This window comes from Perca fluviatilis, chromosome 15, assembly GCF_010015445.1.
Source record: "Perca fluviatilis chromosome 15, GENO_Pfluv_1.0, whole genome shotgun sequence".
NCBI classification, from domain to species: Eukaryota; Metazoa; Chordata; class Actinopteri; order Perciformes; family Percidae; genus Perca; species Perca fluviatilis.
In genome coordinates this window covers 37,205,506-37,225,330 of record NC_053126.1, presented here as the reverse complement: position 1 = coordinate 37,225,330, position 19,825 = coordinate 37,205,506, and the positions used below count along the sequence as shown (strand labels likewise).

At 45.3% G+C, this 19,825-nt stretch overlaps 1 protein-coding gene across 1 annotated transcript in view; it reads right to left on the bottom strand.

Moving 5' to 3' along the window:
• Positions 1–441: 441 nt before the first annotated feature.
• LOC120575332 (suppressor of cytokine signaling 7-like) overlaps positions 442–19,825 on the bottom strand; it is a gene marked incomplete at its 3' end in the record, with an annotated part of 30,913 nt that continues 11,529 nt past the window's right edge. Inside the window, exons 2-9 of the mRNA XM_039826049.1 lie at positions 19,713–19,774; positions 18,079–18,183; positions 17,318–17,440; positions 16,524–16,660; positions 14,711–14,879; positions 2,526–2,654; positions 1,377–1,512; positions 442–640 (exon numbers count right to left, since the gene is read on the bottom strand). Of these exons, the coding sequence (XP_039681983.1) occupies positions 442–640; positions 1,377–1,512; positions 2,526–2,654; positions 14,711–14,879; positions 16,524–16,660; positions 17,318–17,440; positions 18,079–18,183; positions 19,713–19,774 (1,060 nt within the window). The remainder of the gene's footprint in view (positions 641–1,376; positions 1,513–2,525; positions 2,655–14,710; positions 14,880–16,523; positions 16,661–17,317; positions 17,441–18,078; positions 18,184–19,712; positions 19,775–19,825) is intronic.

Below are 19,825 nucleotides of genomic sequence, written 5' to 3'. Positions count from 1 at the left end.
TCTAGACAGAAACTGGTATCTTCACAGACACACGCCAAGGTCGGGGCCTCTGTGTGGTGCAACTTCCTCTTCTGTTCTCGCAACCTTCAAACAACACGCCTCTACGCCATAAAAGCCTCAACGTTTTAGAACTAAACCGTGACTAGTGCTGACTGATGCTGACCCTCAACACAGTGAGCGGCCTTAGAACCAAGCACAGAATCTGGGACTTACATTGTCCTCTGAGGCTCCAGTGCTACGTTTGAGGCTGCTGGACCCCCGGCTGCTGCTGGACCCCTGGCTGAACCCCTGGCTGCAGCTGGATCCCCGGCTGCTGGACTCCTGGCTGCTGCTGAACCCCTGGCTGCAGCTGGACCCCGGCTGAACCCCCGGCTGCTGCTGGACCCCTGGCTGCTGCTGGACCCCCGGCTGAACCCCCGGCTGCTGCTGGACCCCTGGCTGCTGCTGGACCCCCGGCTGCTGCTGGACCCCCGGCTGAACCCCCGGCTGCTGCTGGACCCCTGGCTGCAGCTGGACCCCCGGCTGCTGCTGGACCCCCGGCTGCTGCTGGACCCCCGGCTGCTGCTGGACCGCCGGCTGGCGGCTGATCTCCTCCTCGGGGTCATAGTAATAAAACTTCCTCAGGTAGAAGATCAGAGGCCTGCAGAGAGGACACACAGCGTGTTACAAAGACAGACAAGCAGCTAATAATAATAATAATAATACACTTTAATTTTACAGCAGCTTTTATACAGAGTGAGGAGCTCAAACCACTTTACAGCTAAGTGAGAAACCACAACACAAAGAGAAGCTCACAGATGAAAATGACCCGGTTCTATTTCCTCCTCAGTACGAGCCAGAGGGAGTCCTGATAGCAACAGAGTGGCGACGAGTCCTGAGAACTGACCTGACATCTGGTCCTTCATGTCTCAAAGCTGCTTTAGAAATGTAACTGCCTAACCTGGTCGCTCTCTTTTCTCTTTTGGGAATAATGTAACGTCCTTAAACGACACAAACTTTATTATTTCAAGGAAAATCACGATATTTTCCTAAAACCAAGGAAGGTTAGTTATGTTTGAACTCCCAACGAGACTGAAGCTCCGGACCAGAACATGTGTTAACATATGATTTATCCTTCCATAATGACTTCAGGGACTCTTTGGTTTCTTTAAAGTATAAATCAGAAGGAACAAGTGTTCATGGAGCAACAGTAAAGGCCATGTACAGAGTGCACGAGGAGCGGCGTGCACGAGGAGCAGTGTGCACGAGGAGCGGCGTGCACAAGGAGCGGCGTGCACGAGGAGCGTCGTGCACGAGGAGCGGCGTGCACGAGGAGCGGCGTGCACGAGCGAGCAGCGTGCGAGGAGCAGCGTGCAGGGAGAGCGGTGCGCACTCACGTGGGCAGCGGCAGCTCCTGGATGTGGTCGATCCGGACCAGCTGACGGATGCAGAAGCGACAGAGATGCTGCAGAGATTTAACACTGCTGAACCTCGAGACCGGGTACAGGAGCTGGACCGGGGTCGGGGGGAGACCTGCAGGACCAGACACACACACACACACACACACACACACACACACACACACACACACACACACACCATCACTGAACTGAACTAAATCAATCATTTCCCCACCTTGGTGTATAATAATCCAGTTTCCATGCTTTTAAAAAGCTTGTTGATATATTTCTACTGACTGGGATGATTGAGCATAAGTGGATGTTGAGTATTTTTTGTGTATTTATTACTTTTATATTCAGGTACAGCACTGCATATTTCGTTGTCCATAAACTTGTGAAATGAGACTAACATACATTCTATTCTATAATTCAATTCAACATTTGACTTCAGGGTATATTAAATATGTGGGTATTAATAGACCGACATGGCTAAATGACAGCCCTCTACTTAAATCAATAGAGGAGACAGGTGGAGACAGACAAGGGGAGACAGAGACAGACAGGGAGATAGAAACAGACAGGTGGAGACAGAGACCGACAGGGAGACAGAGACAGACAGAAACAGATAGGGAGAGAGAGACAGGTGGAGACAGAGACAGACAGAGACAGATAGGGAGAGAGACAGACAGGTGGAGACAGAGACAGACAGAAACAGATAGGGAGAGAGAGACAGAGACGGGTAGACAGAGACAGAGGAGAAAGAGATAGACAGGTAGAGAAGGACAGGGACAGATAGACAACCGGCAGGGACAGGGCAGGGGAAAAAGAGAGAGAGAAACAGACAGGGAGAGAGAGAAGGTAGAGAGACCGGTGGAGAGGACAGAGAGGGAGAGAAGAGCCAGACAGGTGGAGACAGAGACAGTGAGGTGGACAGAGACAGACAGGGAGACAGAGACAGACAGGGAGACAGAGACAGACAGGTGGAGACAGACAGGTGGAGACAGAGACAGACAGGTGGAGACAGAGACAGACCGGTGGGGACAGACACAGACAGGGAGACAGAGACAGACAGGTGGAGACAGACCGGTGGGGACAGAGACAGACAGGGAGACAGAAACAGACAGGTGTGAGCTGATTGGCTGTTACCAGGGACTCTGGAGCGCAGGAAGTAGAGGAACTTCCCGTTCTTGGAGTGCATGATGGCTCTCTCTATGAACTCCACCACCGAGTGGCAGCGGTCCTCAAACTTGGGGTGACACCACAGACTGAACGTCCCTGGCAACCACACACACACACACACACACACAACATACACAATATATAGTCATTATTATAGTCACTAGAAAACAGGTTTCAATATACAGTCAACGTTGTGTGTGTGTGTGTGTGTGTGTGTGTGTGTGTGTGTGTGTGTGTGTGTGTGTGTGTGTGTGAGTGTGTGAGAGTGTGTGAGAGTTACCTCTGTAGTGCTCCATGCATGTGGTGTGTGTTGTGTTGTGTTGTGTTGTGTGTGTGTGTGTGTGTGTGTGTGAGAGTTACCTCTGTAGTGCTCCATGCATGTGGTGTGTGTTGTGTGTGTGTTGTGTGTGTGTGTGTGTGTGTGTGTGTGTGTGTGTGTGTGAGAGTTACCTCTGTAGTGCTCCATGCATGTGGTGTGTGTTGTGTTGTGTTGTGTGTGTGTGTGTGTGTGTGTGTGTGTGTGTGTGTGAGAGTTACCTCTGTAGTGCTCCATGCGTGTGTGGTGTGTGGTGTGTGGTGTGTGGTGTGTGTGTGTGTGTGTGTGTGTGTTGTGCCGTGTGATGCGTCAGTGCAGTAGTGTTGGAGTAGTAGTACTTGTAGTTATGGTGCGTTCTTTTTGTCCACCGAAGTCGATCTACGAGTCGTTTTCCGGATTTACGAACTGGAAGTTGCAAAAAGAACGCCCCCGAGGTCGTATATATACGACTCGTCAAGTCGTCTGAACTCAGAGGACCCCGACTTCACTTTCAAAGATGGCTACGTCATCACACGTAGTAGACATTGTGGTTATCTACAATTTAAGCACTTTTGTCTTTGTTGTAACCATAATGAAGAAGTCGTACACATAGCGCTGTATACTGCTACCTATAGGCATGTCTCTACAGTCTTATTAGGAGTTAAACATAGCGCTGTATACTGCTACCTATAGGCATGTCTCTACAGTCTTATTAGGAGTTAAACATAGCGCTGTATACTGCTACCTATAGGCATGTCTCTACAGTCTTATTAGGAGTTAAACATAGCCCTGTATACTGCTACCTATAGGCATGTCTCTACAGTCTTATTAGGAGTTAAACATAGCGCTGTATACTGCTACCTATAGACATGTCTCTACAGTCTTATTAGGAGTTAAACATAGCGCTGTATACTGCTACCTATAGACATGTCTCTACAGTCTTATTAGGAGTTAAACATAGCGCTGTATACTGCTACCTATAGACATGTCTCTACAGTCTTATTAGGAGTTAAACATAGCGCTGTGTACTGCTACCTATAGACATGTCTCTACAGTCTTATTAGGAGTTAAACATAGCGCTGTATACTGCTACCTATAGGCACGTCTCTACAGTCTTATTAGGAGTTAACCATAGCGCTGTATACTGCTACCTATAGGCACGTCTCTACAGTCTTATTAGGAGTTAACCAGAGCTGTATACTGCTACCTATAGACACGTCTCTACAGTCTTATTAGGAGTTAAACATAGCGCTGTATACTGCTACCTATAGGCATGTCTCTACAGTCTTATTAGGAGTTAAACATAGCCTGTATACTGCTGACCTATAGACATGTCTCTACAGTCTTATTAGGAGTTAAACATAGCGCTGTATACTGCTACCTATAGACATGTCTCTACAGTCTTATTAGGAGTTAAACATAGCTGTATACTGCTACCTATAGGCATGTCTCTACAGTCTTATTAGGAGTTAAACATAGCTGTATACGCCTACCTATAGACATGTCTCTACAGTCTTATTAGGAGTTAAACATAGCTGTATACTGCTACCTATAGGCATGTCTCTACAGTCTTATTAGGAGTTAAACATAGCCTGTATACTGCTACCTATAGGCATGGCTACAGTCTTATTAGGAGTTAAACATAGCTGTATACTGCTACCTATAGGCATGTCTCTACAGTCTTATTAGGAGTTAAACATAGCTGTATACTGCTACCTATAGGCATGTCTCTACAGTCTTATTAGGAGTTAAACATAGCGCTGTATACTGCTACCTATAGGCATGTCTCTACAGTCTTATTAGGAGTTAAACATAGCGCTGTATACTGCTACCTATAGGCATGTCTCTACAGTCTTATTAGGAGTTAAACATAGCGCTGTATACTGCTACCCTACCTATAGGCATGTCTCTACAGTCTTATTAGGAGTTAAACATAGGCTGTATACTGCTACCTATAGACATGTCTCTACAGTCTTATTAATGGAGTTAAACATAGCGCTGTATACTGCTACCTATAGGCATGTCTCTACAGTCTTATTAGGAGTTAAACATTTTGTTTTTTTAAAAAATTTTTTTTTTTTTTTTATTTTAGAGAAAAAAATATGGGTGTGTATATTGTCATAAGGGGGTTTGTTTTTGTTTTTTTAAGGGGGGAAAGGGGGGGGTAAATGGCTACCTATAAAAATTTTTCTACAGTCTTATTAGTTAAATACCGCCTGATTAGGTATTTTGTAGCTTGTGCAGCTAAAATTGGCTAGAGACGCTCGGTTGCTATATGACAACAATGGCTTTAAGCCGAGTCTTGAGCAGAAAGCAGAGCAGTAGCCTAACGTTAACGTTAATCAAAACCTAATTTTCATGTATCAAACTGTGAAATATATTTGTGTAATATGTCAATAACTGGGTGAATAGAATCCTAAATGTTACTAAAAATGTTACAAAAATCCATCTTTTCTCCTACTCGTAGTATTGTGTGACAAAAAGAACGCAACAACTCGCTGTTATTCGTTTTTCAATGATGTGACGTCACACTCGAGCTACTAGTCACGATTACAAGACAAAAAGAACACACCATTAGTGCATGCTGCTCCTGCTGGCCACTCTCTGCTTTCAGCTACTGCCACCGGACAGCCCTCTGTTTTTTCAGGGGTGAAAAGAGGAGCCGAGTGTGGAAGCCTCCTCAGCTGGGACATAGCCTCTCCACTGCCAAGATCTCGTACACGCCTCCCCGTGGCACACATGGTAACTGGTCCCTTGTGGCTCCAGGCTAAGTTGTACGGGATCTCGGAGCAGCAGTGGGCCCCAGAGACGCAGCACGCAGGCCCATCGGTGAGTGGAAACGTCCTGATGCCCATCAACCACTGCCCCAGCTATGGGTAAATAGTGGAGACCCCAACGGCGGTGTAGGCGGAAGATGGTGGTGTGAGAACCACCACAACGGCTGGGAAGGCGGAAGAAGGCAACCCCACAGCCACGTGGGTTAGCTCGGGGGGGTACAGTGGCTAGGGCAGCAAACCCCAAAGACAAACCTGCACCTGGGGACAGGCACAGGCGGAGTCCAACTGACCGGACCACCGGCAGCCCCCTGCAACTCCTGCCAGACGAAGGTCGTCATGGGTTCCCTCATGCCACTGGAAGTCCACCTGGTAGGAGTGAGATCCAAACTACTCTTGAGCATTCAACCCCGTGGCCTGAGGACAGCTCCAAACAAGAAACTCAACTGTACGGCGCTGAGAAGCCTCCCCACCAAAGACAACCTCCGACGGCTCCTTGCTGCAAACCTCAACAAGATCCCGGAGGAATCAACCGACTGGCCAGCTCTGCGCCAGGCTATTCATAGCGTAGCCTCAGAGGCGCTCGGCCAATCAAGGAAACATCACCAGGACTGGTTTGACTGTAACTCAGCTGAGACACAGTCACTCCTAAAAACCAAGCATGAGGCCCACAAAGCTCTCCTGTCCTGCCCGGGATATCCCACCCTTAAAACCACCTTCACTGCTCCAAGAACAGAAACCGAGCGAGCCCTCCAGACTCGAACATCGTGGTCATTTACAAGCAGAAAGGAGACAGAGCAGTCTGCGGCAACAGCCGCAGGATATCGCTCCTCTCCATCGTCCTGGCCAAGATCATGCTCAGCAGACTGGTTGAAGCTGTGCTTCTGGAAACACAGTGTGGCTTCCAGAAGACCTGTGAGCTAGAGCCCGACCGATATATATCGGCCGGCCGATATTATCGGCCGATATGAGCTAATTGCATTTAAATTGGCATAGGCGTTTATAACGGCCGATGAAACATGAGAAACAGAGTCTCATGCTTCACTCATGTTATGAGTGAAGCATAGTTTGCCCACCAGAGGGAGGTCTGCAACTCCCCAGTTGACAACAGCGCCAGAAATCCACTACAGAAGAAAGCTATCAGCCAAGCCAGTGGCAGAGCATTACACCCGGCATGGAGATGTACTGTTTTGACGGTGAGTCTGTCGTTCGTCATGTGAAATGATTGTAGATTTAGTTCATACACTGTATATAAAAACGGTGTGGTAGTTCTAGCTAACGGTCCTATCATTATCACTTCTAAATATTCTGTAACATCACTTACAGCCGCTAATGTATTGCTATATTAGATTAGCCACAAAGCTAACTAATACCATGTTTATCAGTGGAAGAGTGCGAACGTTAATAAGAGGTCAAACTATAACGTTAGCGTTTAACTTATTCTAAATACAGTGCCTTGCGAAAGTATTCGGCCCCCTTGAACTTTTCGACCTTTTGCCACATTTCAGGCCTCAAACATAAAGATATAAAACTGTAATTTTTTGTGAAGAATCAACAACAAGTGGGACACAATCATGAAGTGGAACGAAATTTATTGGATATTTCAAACCTTTTAAACAAATAAAAAACTGAAATATTGGGCGTGCAAAATTATTCAGCCCCCTTAAGTTAATACTTTGTAGCGCCACCTTTTGCTGCGATTACAGCTGTAAGTCGCTTGGGGTATGTCTCTATCAGTTTTGCACATCGAGAGACTGACATTTTTGCCCATTCCTCCTTGCAAAACAGCTCGAGCTCAGTGAGGTTGGATGGAGAGCGTTTGTGAACAGCAGTTTTCAGTTCTTTCCACAGATTCTCGATTGGATTCAGGTCTGGACTTTGACTTGGCCATTCTAACACCTGGATATGTTTATTTGTGAACCATTCCATTGTAGATTTTGCTTTATGTTTTCGATCATTGTCTTGTTGGAAGACAAATCTCCATCCCAGTCTCAGGTCTTTTGCAGACTCCATCAGGTTTTCTTCCAGAATGGTCCTGTATTTGGCTCCATCCATCTTCCCATAAATTTTAACCATCTTCCCTGTCCCTGCTGAAGAAAAGCAGGCCCAAACCATGATGCTGCCACCACCATGTTTGACAGTTGGGGATGGTGTGTTCGGGTGATGAGCTGTGTTGCTTTTCCAAACATAACGCGTTTTTGCATTGTTGCCAAAAGGTTCGATTTTGGTTTCATCTGACCACAGCACCTTCTTCCACATGTTTGGTGTGTCTCCCAGGTGGCTTTTGGCAAACTTTAAAACGACACTTTTATGGATATCTTTAAGAAATGGCTTTCTTCTTGCCACTCTTCCATAAAGGCCAGATTTGTGCAGTATACAACTGATTGTTGTCCTATGGACAGAGTCTCCCACCTCAGCTGTAGATCTCTGCAGTTCATCCAGAGTGATCATGGGCCTCTTGGCTGCATCTCTGATCAGTCTTCTCATTGTATGAGCTGAAAGTTTAGAGGGCGGCCCGGGTCTTCGTAGATTTGTAGTGGTCTGATACTCCTTCCATTTCAATATTATCGCTTACACAGTGCTCCTTGGGATGTTTAAAGCTTGGGAAATCTTTTTGTATCCAAATCCGGCTTTTTACAACTTCTCCCCACAGAATATCTCGGACCTGCCTGGTGTGTTCCTTGTTCTTCACGATGCTCTCTGCTACTTTACCGGGACCTCTGAGACTATCACAGAGCAGGTGCATTTATACGGAGACTTGATTACACACAGCTGGATTCTATTTATCATCATTAGTCATTTAGGTCAACATTGGATCATTCAGGAGATCCTCACTGAACTTCTGGAGAGAGTTTGCTGCACTGAAAGTAAAGGGGCTGAATAATTTTGCCGCCCACTTTTTCAGTTTTTTATTTGTTAAAAAAGTTTGAAATAGCCAATGAATTTCGTTCCACTTCATAATTGGGACCCACTTGTTGTTGATTCTTCCAAAAAATTACAGTTTTATATCTTTATGTTTGAGGCCTGAAATGTGGCAAAAGGTCGAAACGTTCAAGGGGGCCGAATACTTTCGCAAGGCACTGTATATCTGCAGTGTTTCCCACATAATGACCGCATAACTGTGGCAGGGGGGCGCGTGTAGTCAATGACTAGAAGTTATGTACAGCGTGCCTCGAAAAAACAACTGTTACCTTATTTTAACGCTAACATAGCTTCCTTTTTAGCAGGCCCCTTAAATGCTTGCTATTAACTTGTTTGAATGTGGTTCTTCTCAAAATTGACAGCGGTGTGTTCATGACACTAACGTTAACCATTCAACTTCGAATTGATTCCGTAATCTTCTCTGAGCTGAAAGCCGGTAACAGTAGGCTAACTTTACGTTCGCCAGCGCATGACGATGTTTTGATTCAGACTGCACAAAGAGAAGATGAGAAGATATACGGGACCGTTGTGAATGTGTCTGTGAGAGCAAATATAGTGTAGTTACAGTAACTACAGTAGGTGCGTCAGAAATGATTAAACCAGAGGGGACATGTAAATAAATGTGACCTGAACAAGCGCTTTTTTTTTTCTTTTACAATACAGATTGTTTCAAAGCAGCTTTACAGACATAACAGGAAAATGTTGTAATAATATTGTTAAATATAAATAGGTAATACCTATTGCTTGACAAATAAAAATAAATATTTCTCTATATTTCTCATTTTTGCCTATGTAGGAGATCCCTGTTTATTATTATAATAATTGTAATGATGACATGAGTAATGATACATGGTGATATTATTAATACACATGCTTATTCTTTCTCTGTCTCTTTCTGCCCTACAGATGGCTGAAAAAGGTGAACGCTGTAGCAGCAAAGTGTGGGACTACTTCTGCAAAGATTCCTCTAATGCAGTGTTCTGCAATATATATGCAGCTAATGTAAGCCAGGGGTCTATCAAAGCGAAGCAGAAAAACACTTCCAATTTGTGGACTCATCTGAAAACCAAACACAGTGAGCAATATAAAGAGGCACAGCAGCAGAGTGAGGTACAAAAAACTCTTTCAGCAGCCTACCCTGCCACAAGCATTTGATAAGGTACTCAAATGGGGTCCATCAGATCCAAGGGCAAAAAACCTGGACAAAAAAGTAATGGAGATGATAGCGACAGTAATCCAAGCTTTTTCTGTGGTGGAAGGTGTGGGGTTTAGAAGGCTGCTGGCTGCTGCAGAGCTTAGGTACACTCTGAAGACAGAAAAGTTTTATCGCACAGATCAACTGCATCATGTGCATGCAAAAGTGGTGATCAAGATAAAGGAGTTTTTGGCTGTTGAAAATTCAAAGCATATTGCATTTACAACAGATTGTTGGTCAGGGTCCACTGAGTCGCTAATGAGCTTGACTGCTCACTTCATCGATGAAGAATGGAACAGGGTGCAAGTTGTCCTAAATGTGAAAGCCATGAGTGGATCTCACACTGGTGAGTACATTGGACAGTTGTTTTTAGACATGCTTACCGAGTGGGATATAGACAGTGAACGTGTGCTGCTGGTGCTCAGGGACAGTGGAGCCAATGTTGTTAAGGGGATGAGGTTGGTGGAGATGCCTGACCTCAGCTGCAGTGCTCACACCCTCCAGCTTGTTGTGAATGATGGCCTCCAGGCACAGAGAGCTGTAGGTGACATCCTGGCCAAACTGAAGAGGTGTGCAACCCATTTTGGTCATTCAGTCCCTGCCAAGCAGAGGCTTGAAAAAATTCAGAAGGATGTTGGTCTACCTGAACACCGCATTCTCCAGGCATGCCCAACCAGATGGAATTCCACATTGCATATGCTCCAAAGGATGCAGGAGCAAAAGAGAGCAGTGACAGTCTACTCTGGGGACTTTGGACATTTTACATGTCCAAGTGTGGAGGAGTGGGACCTGGTCGAAAAGCTGATCAACACACTGGAACCAATTGAGGAAATTACTCTGATGCATTAGTCTGATGCATCTGCATCATGCATCATCCCCACCATTGAGGTTTTGAAAAGATTTCTGGAGACTCAGGGTCCTGAAACTAGAGGAATTCAGACTTTGAGGAAGGTCATGATCGACAGCTTAACCAGAAGGTTTTCCAAGATTGCAGAGTCCAAAGAAGCAGTGCTGGCCTGTGTGCTGGATCCTCGTTACAAACAGCGTCCCCTCTCTGACAGCACAACCAAGAAGGCCAAAACCTGGCTTCTAAAAGAGGCAGACAAACAACATCAAGCAAGCTCAGCAGCCACTCATAAGGATGCCGAGGGATATTCAAAGAAACCTAGGATGGAGTCCCTAGACCAGAAGCAGAGTGTGCTTGACCATCTCTACGAGGACATGTTGCAGAGCCAGCAAACAGTGACAGGGGTGTCTGAGAGTCTGAACGAGGAGCTGGATCGGTATCTTCAAGAGCCCGTTCTTGATCGCAAAACAGGTTTCACTATTTATTTTTCAGTGATATCAAATTAAGTTATGCTTTTGTATATTAAGTATATAACATTTGTATTTGTCATCATCATCATCATCATCATCAGGTGACCCCCTGCAGTGGTAGAGGCAAAACGCTGGCCGCTTCCAGACTCTGGCTCCATTGGCCAGGAGGTTTCTCACTCCTCCACCTTCATCTGTCCCTAGTGAGAGGGTATTCAGCACTGTGGTTGCCATCTATCAAGATAGGAGGAGCTCTCTGACAGGTTCCAAGGCAGAGATGTTGTGCTTCCTGTACTACAACCTGCCACTTCTCAACTGGCAGTACTAAGGAGCACCCTGTTCAAGACATTTTTCAAAACACTGTTCAAATATTAAAGTTCAGAGCAAGACAGAGTAACAGTCTAAAAGTATAATTTGTAAAAAGTAGTGAAGGAGGAAAACCTCTTGCCTGTGTGTTGTATATATTGAGAACATTCTACATTGTTTTAATTATATTTTGGTATTATTTATTTATTTTATATTTATTTATTTTATATGTAGCTATACATTTAACTTATTTTAATTTTATTTTCAATTCATTGACATGGTTTTGTGGAATATTGAATTTGTTTGGTAAAGCTCTTTTACTTTAACTTTAGTATTATAATTTATTTACAGTACACAGACTGTTAAAACCAGCTTCAACTGGAAGTCAGTAAAAGTGTTAAATGTTTAAAACCAGACTGTTTTTTGATCATTAAAAAATATATACTTTTGATGTGCAATTGTTTAGTCATTGAGACTGTAATCTAAGGCTTTTTTTTAACATAATCCCTTCTGGAAAATGGTTTATACAGCCCACATACATAGAACAGGCAGATATTTTGCTTTTGAATGTTGTGTAAGTGCAGTGTATAGGAAATGGGTCTAATATACAGTTTATTTTCAAAATCAAAATATCGGCTTATAAATCGTCTCTTTTCGAGTTAAAGTGATGGTTCGGAGTAATTCACCCTAGGGTCCTTTGCACCATGACCTCGAGCCAAACACCCCCCCAGAAGCTTTTTTCACCTGGGTCTAACACTGGGCGAGTTAGCGTAGAGTAGCGTTAGCCGCTGAGTAGCTTAGCGCGGGGCTAATGGACCCACGTTTGTATCTCTTAAATGACCCCACTAATAATGCCCGAAATGATTCCAAAGGTCTACACTAGTATATATAGGTTATGTACTCATAAAACAATGGATTGGAAAGTTTGTAAGTACACCAGAAGTTTATGTAAATAACACTTGCCTGCTGGCTTCTGCTCTCTGCTGTTGTTGTTGTTGTTGCTGTAAGACGAGTGCTTAGGGCCGTCTACAAATTACATCACCGAAAAGAGATGCAACAAAAATATTTTTTAATTTAACTTATTTTTTAAAGTAAGTGCTGTAATATAACTAGCAGGAGACAAGTAATAATTGAGGTAAGTTTGGAGACATTACCTTATTTAATCATTAAATTAATACATATTTTTGTTGTATCTCTTTTCGGTGTTGTAATTTATAGACGGCCCTAAGCACTCGTCTAACTGCAGGTAGCAGCAGCAGCAGCAGAGAGCTGAAGAGAGCAGGCAAGTGTTCATAAACTTCTGGTGTACTTACAAACTTTCCAATCCATCGTTTTATGAGTACATAACCTATATATACTAGTGTAGACCTTTGGTATCATTTCGGGCATTATTAGTGGGGTCATTTAAGAGATACAAACGTGGGTCCATTAGCCCCGCGCTAAGCTACTCAGCGGCTAACGCTACTCTACGCTAACTCGCCCAGTGTTAGACCCAGGTGAAAAAAGCTTCTGGGGGGGGTGTTTGGCTCGAGGTCATGGTGCAAAGGACCCTAGGGTAAATTACTCCGAACCATCCCTTTAATATCGGCATTGGCCCCCAAAAATCCATATCGGTCGGACTCTAATTGTAATGAAGTACATTTATATATCTACATATATACCATATAATTATTTATAATTTTGGTAGGCCTACAGTGGCTGATATACTTTAAAATAGACCTTTATTATTTAAACCCCATACATGATGGTGTCCGGCACACTTATTTATTTAGTTAGTTTTTTTTGGGGGGGTGCAATATTGTTGCTGCATACTCTGACACTGGGTAGTTGCACCCCTGACGACAGACATGGTTTTTGTCTTGAGGCAGCTGCAGGAGAAGAGCCGAGAACATCCCAAAGACCTTTACGTAGCCTTCATCGACCTCAGCATCAACCGGGCGCTGCTCTGGAAACACCTCTCGAGAAAGAGGGTGAGAGAGATTAGCCTACCTAACAATTAATCAGGCTACTTAATAAAGCCTCATCAAAAATAACTAGTAACTCACGTAGAACTTCTGTACCAGTCTACTGATTTTTGTTGAGAAAGATAAGCATGTTGACATGATCTTGGGTCAGACGCGACCGCAACCTGGTGACCGTCAGTCCAGCCACTGAAAAACACCCGCTCCGAGGGGGCTGACGTTGCAGGGATGCACAGGTACCTCCGCGCTAACTTGGCCAGCCCGGGGAACCTTATTCCGTTCACTTTCCACCAGTCTGTAGGGGTGCAACCCAGGGGTGGGGGAGTCTCCCTCAGAAAGGTCTGAAGTTCTGCTTCGATGCCAGCCTCTCATTGAGTCGTATGCTGCTCCCAGAGGAGTCATGCCATAGCAGAGGACTGGGAGCCCGCCACTCCAGTGTTTGCGCTCCCTTGGTCCGTGTCAGACAACGCAGCCTCGTCTCCCCCAGCCTGTGGGATAGCCGCCCTACCGGTCTCCACTGCCTCTCCCAGTGCAACCAGTTCCGCATTAGCAGCCAGGCTCTGTGTTGGTGTAAGAAAGCCCAGGTGCTTGTGACAAGGGTCTAGCATTGATGAGATCATGGGGGCGAATGACACAAGCTCACCAGTTGTGCATCGCAGCTCCTCCGTGCTAACGCCGACACAATGCTAGGTTGAGACTGAGAGCAGGATGCACCACCACCGACATTAACCAGGGTCGGGTGCACTTTGTTTAAGTGGTACATCATTTGAGTCGTGGCCGTGTTGTACTTATACACGACTTAGTTCACTGCTAAGTGAACTAAGTCGTTTTTTAAATCTAAATGGTCCCACGCCACACTTGGCCGAGTCCTCTTTATGATTACTTTTGAAATCAAAACAGAAACTTGCAGCCAGGTAACTGAGTATGGCATCAAATATTGCCCCCGGGTGGTCAAATGTTTAATTGCTGCCACACAGTGAAATTAATTTAATTGCTTCAATTAAATTAATTAGTTAAATTAATTAAATTAATTCATTAGTTCTATCGATAACAAATTAACGTGATCGGCAAAATTCTTAATGATCAATTATCAATTGTCGATTAATCATGCCCATCCCTATACCCCATATAGAAATCCTCAGCAACACTGACTCAATCTGTATGGAAGCATATGTGGCCAAAAATCATATGCGCTGGATAAGGCACACCATACGCATGCCTGAACACCGCCATCTCCGGACAAGTGGGCGGCTCAACGCCCAGGAGAAGTGGCACCAGCGGCAAGGTCGCCGAACCCACCCCCATCCCTGGAGCAAGCGTCATCATCAAACACAATGGATAGCTAAGAGGTGTGTGTGTGTGTGTGGTGTGTGTGTGTGTGTTACCTCTGTAGTGCTCCATGCGTGTGTGGTGTGTGACTCCCTGCGACCTGAAGCTCAGACTCAGGATGTACCGCGGGTCTGAACTGTCCCGGACCAGAAAGGATCCGTCCGGTTTCCCCTTCAGCTTCATCTCTGCGTCCTCCCAGTTCATCGGACCCCAGTACCAGCCACACTGAACACACACACACACACACACACACACACACACACACACACACACACACACAGTATTAGTTAGACCACAACATGTGTGCCAAACATCAACTCATGGACCACTGCTACAGGTTCCCCAGGTTTCCACAAGTTAAGTGAGACTTTTTAATACTATTTAGAATGAAATGTAATTCCATCTTTAAAGCCATACAGGCAAACGTATGTATAATATAATGAAATATCAAGATTTTAGGCAATAAAAAGAATTATTTACAAAGAACTTGAAGTTAATACATTTTATTGTAGTACTCAATACATACATGTGTTTTTACCAAACAAGGAAGTTATTTATTTATTTATTTATTTAAGTTATTGTGTGTGTGTGTAGACGGCCCACCTTCTCCAGCTCCCTGAGGCTGGTGGGGTGTTTGTGTGTGTGTGTAGACGGCCCACCTTCTCCAGCTCCCTGAGGCTGGTGGAGTGTTTGTGTGTGTGTGTGTAGTCGACCCCACCTTCTCCAGCTCCCCAGAGGCTGGTGGAGTGTTTGTGTGTGTGTGTGTGTAGCGGCCCACCTTCTCCAGCTCCCTGAGGCTGGTGGAGTGTTTGTGTGTGTGTGTGTGTAGACGGCCCACCTTCTCCAGCTCCCTGAGGCTGGTGGAGTGTTTGTGTGTGTGTGTGTGTAGACGGCCCACCTTCTCCAGCTCCCTGAGGCTGGTGGAGTGTTTGTGTGTGTGTGTGTGTGTGTAGACGGCCCACCTTCTCCAGCTCCCTGAGGCTGGTGGGGTGTTTGTGTGTGTGTGTGTGTGTGGGCGGCCCACCTTCTCCAGCTCCCTGAGGCTGGTGGGGTGTTTGTGTGTGTGTGTGTGTGTGTGTGTAGACGGCCCACCTTCTCCAGCTCCCTGAGGCTGGTGGGGTGTTTGTGTGTGTGTGTGTGTGTAGACGGCCCACCTTCTCCAGCTCCCTGAGGCTGGTGGAGTGTTTGTGTGTGTGTGTGTGTGTGTGTGGGCAGGCCCACCTTCTCCAGCTCCCTGAGGCTGGTGGGTGTTTTGTGTGTGTGTGTGTGTGTAACGGCCCACCTTCTCCAGCTCCCTGAGGCTGGTGGAGTGTTTGTGTGTGTGTGTAGACGGCCCACCTTCTCCAGCTCCCTGAGGCTGGTGGGGTTTTTTGTGTGTGTGTGTGTAGCGGCGCCCACCTTCTCCAGCTCCCTGAGGCTGGTGGGGTTTGTGTTTTGTGTGTGTGTGTAGACGGCCCACCTTCTCCAGCTCCCTGAGGCTGGTGGGGTGTTTGTGTGTGTGTGTGTGTGTGTAGACGGCCCACCTTCTCCAGCTCCCTGAGGCTGGTGGAGTGTTTGTGTGTGTGTGTGTGTGTAGACGGCCCACCTTCTCCAGCTCCCTGAGGCTGGTGGAGTGTTTGTGTGTGTGTGTGTGTGTGTAGACGGCCCACCTTCTCCAGCTCCCTGAGGCTGGTGGAGTGTTTGTGTGTGTGTGTGTGTGTGTGTAGACGGCCCACCTTCTCCAGCTCCCTGAGGCTGGTGGAGTGTTTGTGTAGCCCCCCAGCTCTCCTCCTGTGGGTTGGTTGGTTGTTTGTTTGTGTGTGTGTGTGTGTGTGTGGGGGTTTGTTTGTGTGTGTGTGTGTTTTTGGAGGGGGCCCAGAAGGCGGCCCCCTTCTCCAGCTCCCTGAGGCTGGTGGCGAAGCTGCCAGCATCGGGACGGCTGAGTGGGCAGCGGGCAGCGAGGCGGGGGGGCAGCTGACCGTCGGGACGCAGAGGGACCGGCCTCGGAAGAACTCGCAGGAATGTGTCTGTCCACACACACACACACATACACACACACACACAAAACATTCAACACATTCAACACACACACAAAACATCCAACAGTGTTAGGAGTTTGATCTACACATGCACATCATTATTAAACTAGTGCAGAGCCCGTTGAGAATGGGTCTGTTTGGAACGGGCCGATTGCTTGGCCTGTGGTATTGCGGTTCGTAGAATTCTTCAAAACCAAATTGTACCCCAAAATGACTTACAGAAGGACCCCAAACCACTGCAACTCCACTGTATAGCTGACTTACAGTGTAGGCTACGTCTACATCAGAGGAAGACATTGTACTACTATATTTACCTGACAGAGAATGCTGCAGAGTTCAAATGTAGCCTAATCACAAAATATCACAATGACAATGTGGAGTAATCAGACATTAGCCTCATGGACTCAAGGCAGTGTGCTACCCACCTGGCCCGTGTGCCTGTAAATGCGTGTGTGTGTGTGTGTGTGTGTGTGTGTGTGTGTGTGTGTGTGTGTGTGTGTGTGTGTGTGTGTGTGTGTGTGTGTGCCTGTATGTGTGTGTGTGTATGTTTGTGTGCCTGTATGTGTGTGTGTGTGTGTGTGTGTGCGTGTGTGTTTGTGTGCCTGTATGTGCATGTGTGTGTGTGTCTGTATGTGTGTGTGTTACCGTTGAGGCTCAAGCTGTGCTGGATGGTGCTGAGGGAGGGGGGCAGGGCCAGTGGTCGGGGGGGCAGAGACTGCATGGATGCCCCGAACGGACCGTGGTGCTGAGGAGGAGCCCCGAAATCATCTACAACACACACACATTTAATGTCAACCCTGAATGTATACAAACCCATTTAAAGTGATATTTCAGTAAGATATGTGTATGAAGAAAGATCCTCCATAACTCAAGATTAACAACAGTCCACACTTCCTGTCTCCTAAAGGGCGTGGCCTCTCTGAAAGTGTAGTGAACGTTGTGTGGAAGGATGAAAGCTATATTTGTATAATGTATTCATAGTTTCTTTTGCTAACATAAAAATGTACTCAGCTAGCATTAGGAACGTTAGTAGAAAGGTGTTCTGGCCCCTTCCATTAACGAGTTAATGAATGTAATTGGAAGTGTGATACATCAGCGTTTCCTGTGTTCACTGTCAGCAGCGCCGTTGGTCTGTGGTGAGTTCACATGTCTGTAATAACTGCAGGACATTCGCCTACTGTCTGGTAGGGTCAGTTAAACAGGAGCCTTGCGGTTACAAACAGGCTCTGGAGTGAGTGAAGTTAATACGTTGTCGTCCGATTCAGGCTCCGATTTCAGTTTTTCTTGAATTTTTTTCACTGCTTATTTTCCTTCAGTTTGAGTTTATAAACCCTGCTGCAGACACACACACACACACACACACACACACACACAGGAAGTAACAACAGGAAGAAGAAGAAAAGTACCAAGCAGACTGAGGCTCCGTCTGGGAGGAGGAGGGGGAGTCGGGGGGTGGAGAGAGTTCACCCCCCTCCGAGAAATATCCACATCAACCAGAGACACCGTCTCACCTGGAGACACACACACACACACGCACGCACACACACACACACACACACGCGCACACACACTCACAGACAGACACACACATACATACAAACACACACACACACAGACGCATACACACACAGAGACACACACACACACACAACCGTTAGAGCAGAAGTGAAATGTTAGTGGTGAACAGGAGCTGAAGAAACAGAGTCAAAAGTATGAAAGTATAGATTTGAGATAATATTTCCTTCAACAATCAAAAGAGGGAACTGCAGAAAGTTTCTTCACTCGTTCACAGCGCCGGCTCTCGGTGCTCAAATTGAGGGATGATTTTATAGACTTTTACTGGTGTGTTACTTCTTCCATATCTATCTATTCAGTCCATGTTTATCTCTGTATATACTAGAACTAGTCCATGTTTATATCTGTATATATTAGAACTAGTCCATGTTTATATCTGTATATATTAGAACTAGTCCATGTTTACCTCTGTATATATTAGTACTAGTCCATGTTTATCTCTGTATATATTGGAACTAGTCCATGTTTATCTCTGTATATATTGGAACTAGTCCATGTTTATCTCAGTATATATTGGAACTAGTCCATGTTTATCTCTGTATATATTAGAACTAGTCCATGTTTATCTCTGTATATATTAGAACTAGTCCATGTTTATCTCTGTATATATTAGAACTAGTCCATGTTTATCTCTGTATATATTGGAACTAGTCCATGTTTACCTCTGCATATATTAGAACTAGTCCATGTTTATCTCTGTATATATATTGGTACTAGTCCATGTTTACCTCTGTATATATTGGAACTAGTCCATGTTTATCTGTGTATGTATTAGAACTAGTCCATGTTTATCTCTGTATATATTAGAACTATTCCATGTTTATCTCTGCATATATTAGAACTAGTCCATGTTTATCTCTGTATATATATTGGTACTAGTCCATGTTTACCTCTGTATATATTGGAACTAGTCCATGTTTATCTCTGTATATATTGGAACTAGTCCATGTTTATCTGTGTATGTATTAGAACTCGTCCATGTTTATCTGTGTATGTATTAGAACTAGTCCATGTTTATCTCTGTATATATTGGTACTAGTCCATGTTTATCTATGTATATATTAGAACTAGTCCATGTTTACCTCTGTATGTATTAGAACTAGTCCATGTGTATATCTGTATATATTAGAACTAGTCCATGTTTACCTCTGTATGTATTAGAACTAGTCCATGTGTATATCTTTATATATTAGAACTAGTCCATGTTTACCTCTGTATATATTAGAACTAGTCCATGTGTATCTCTGCTTGGAACTAATCCATGTTTATTTCACATTTCTGTAACGACCATTTAAAAAAATCTTCAATACATGATCTCGATTTAAAAAACAAAACAACAAAGATGGACTGAAGCCCTCTGTTAAGGCAGATTTCATTTAGATTTGGGAAACACAAGTGCGCGCGCGCACACACACACACACACACACACACACACACACACACACACACACAGGTGTGTAGTTACCGGTGAAAGCAGGTGTGAAGGTCACCGGAGAGAAGGCACTGTGAGGCCTGGAGATCTGCAGCCTGAAAAGAGAGAGAGAGAGCGAGAGCGACACACACACACACACACACACA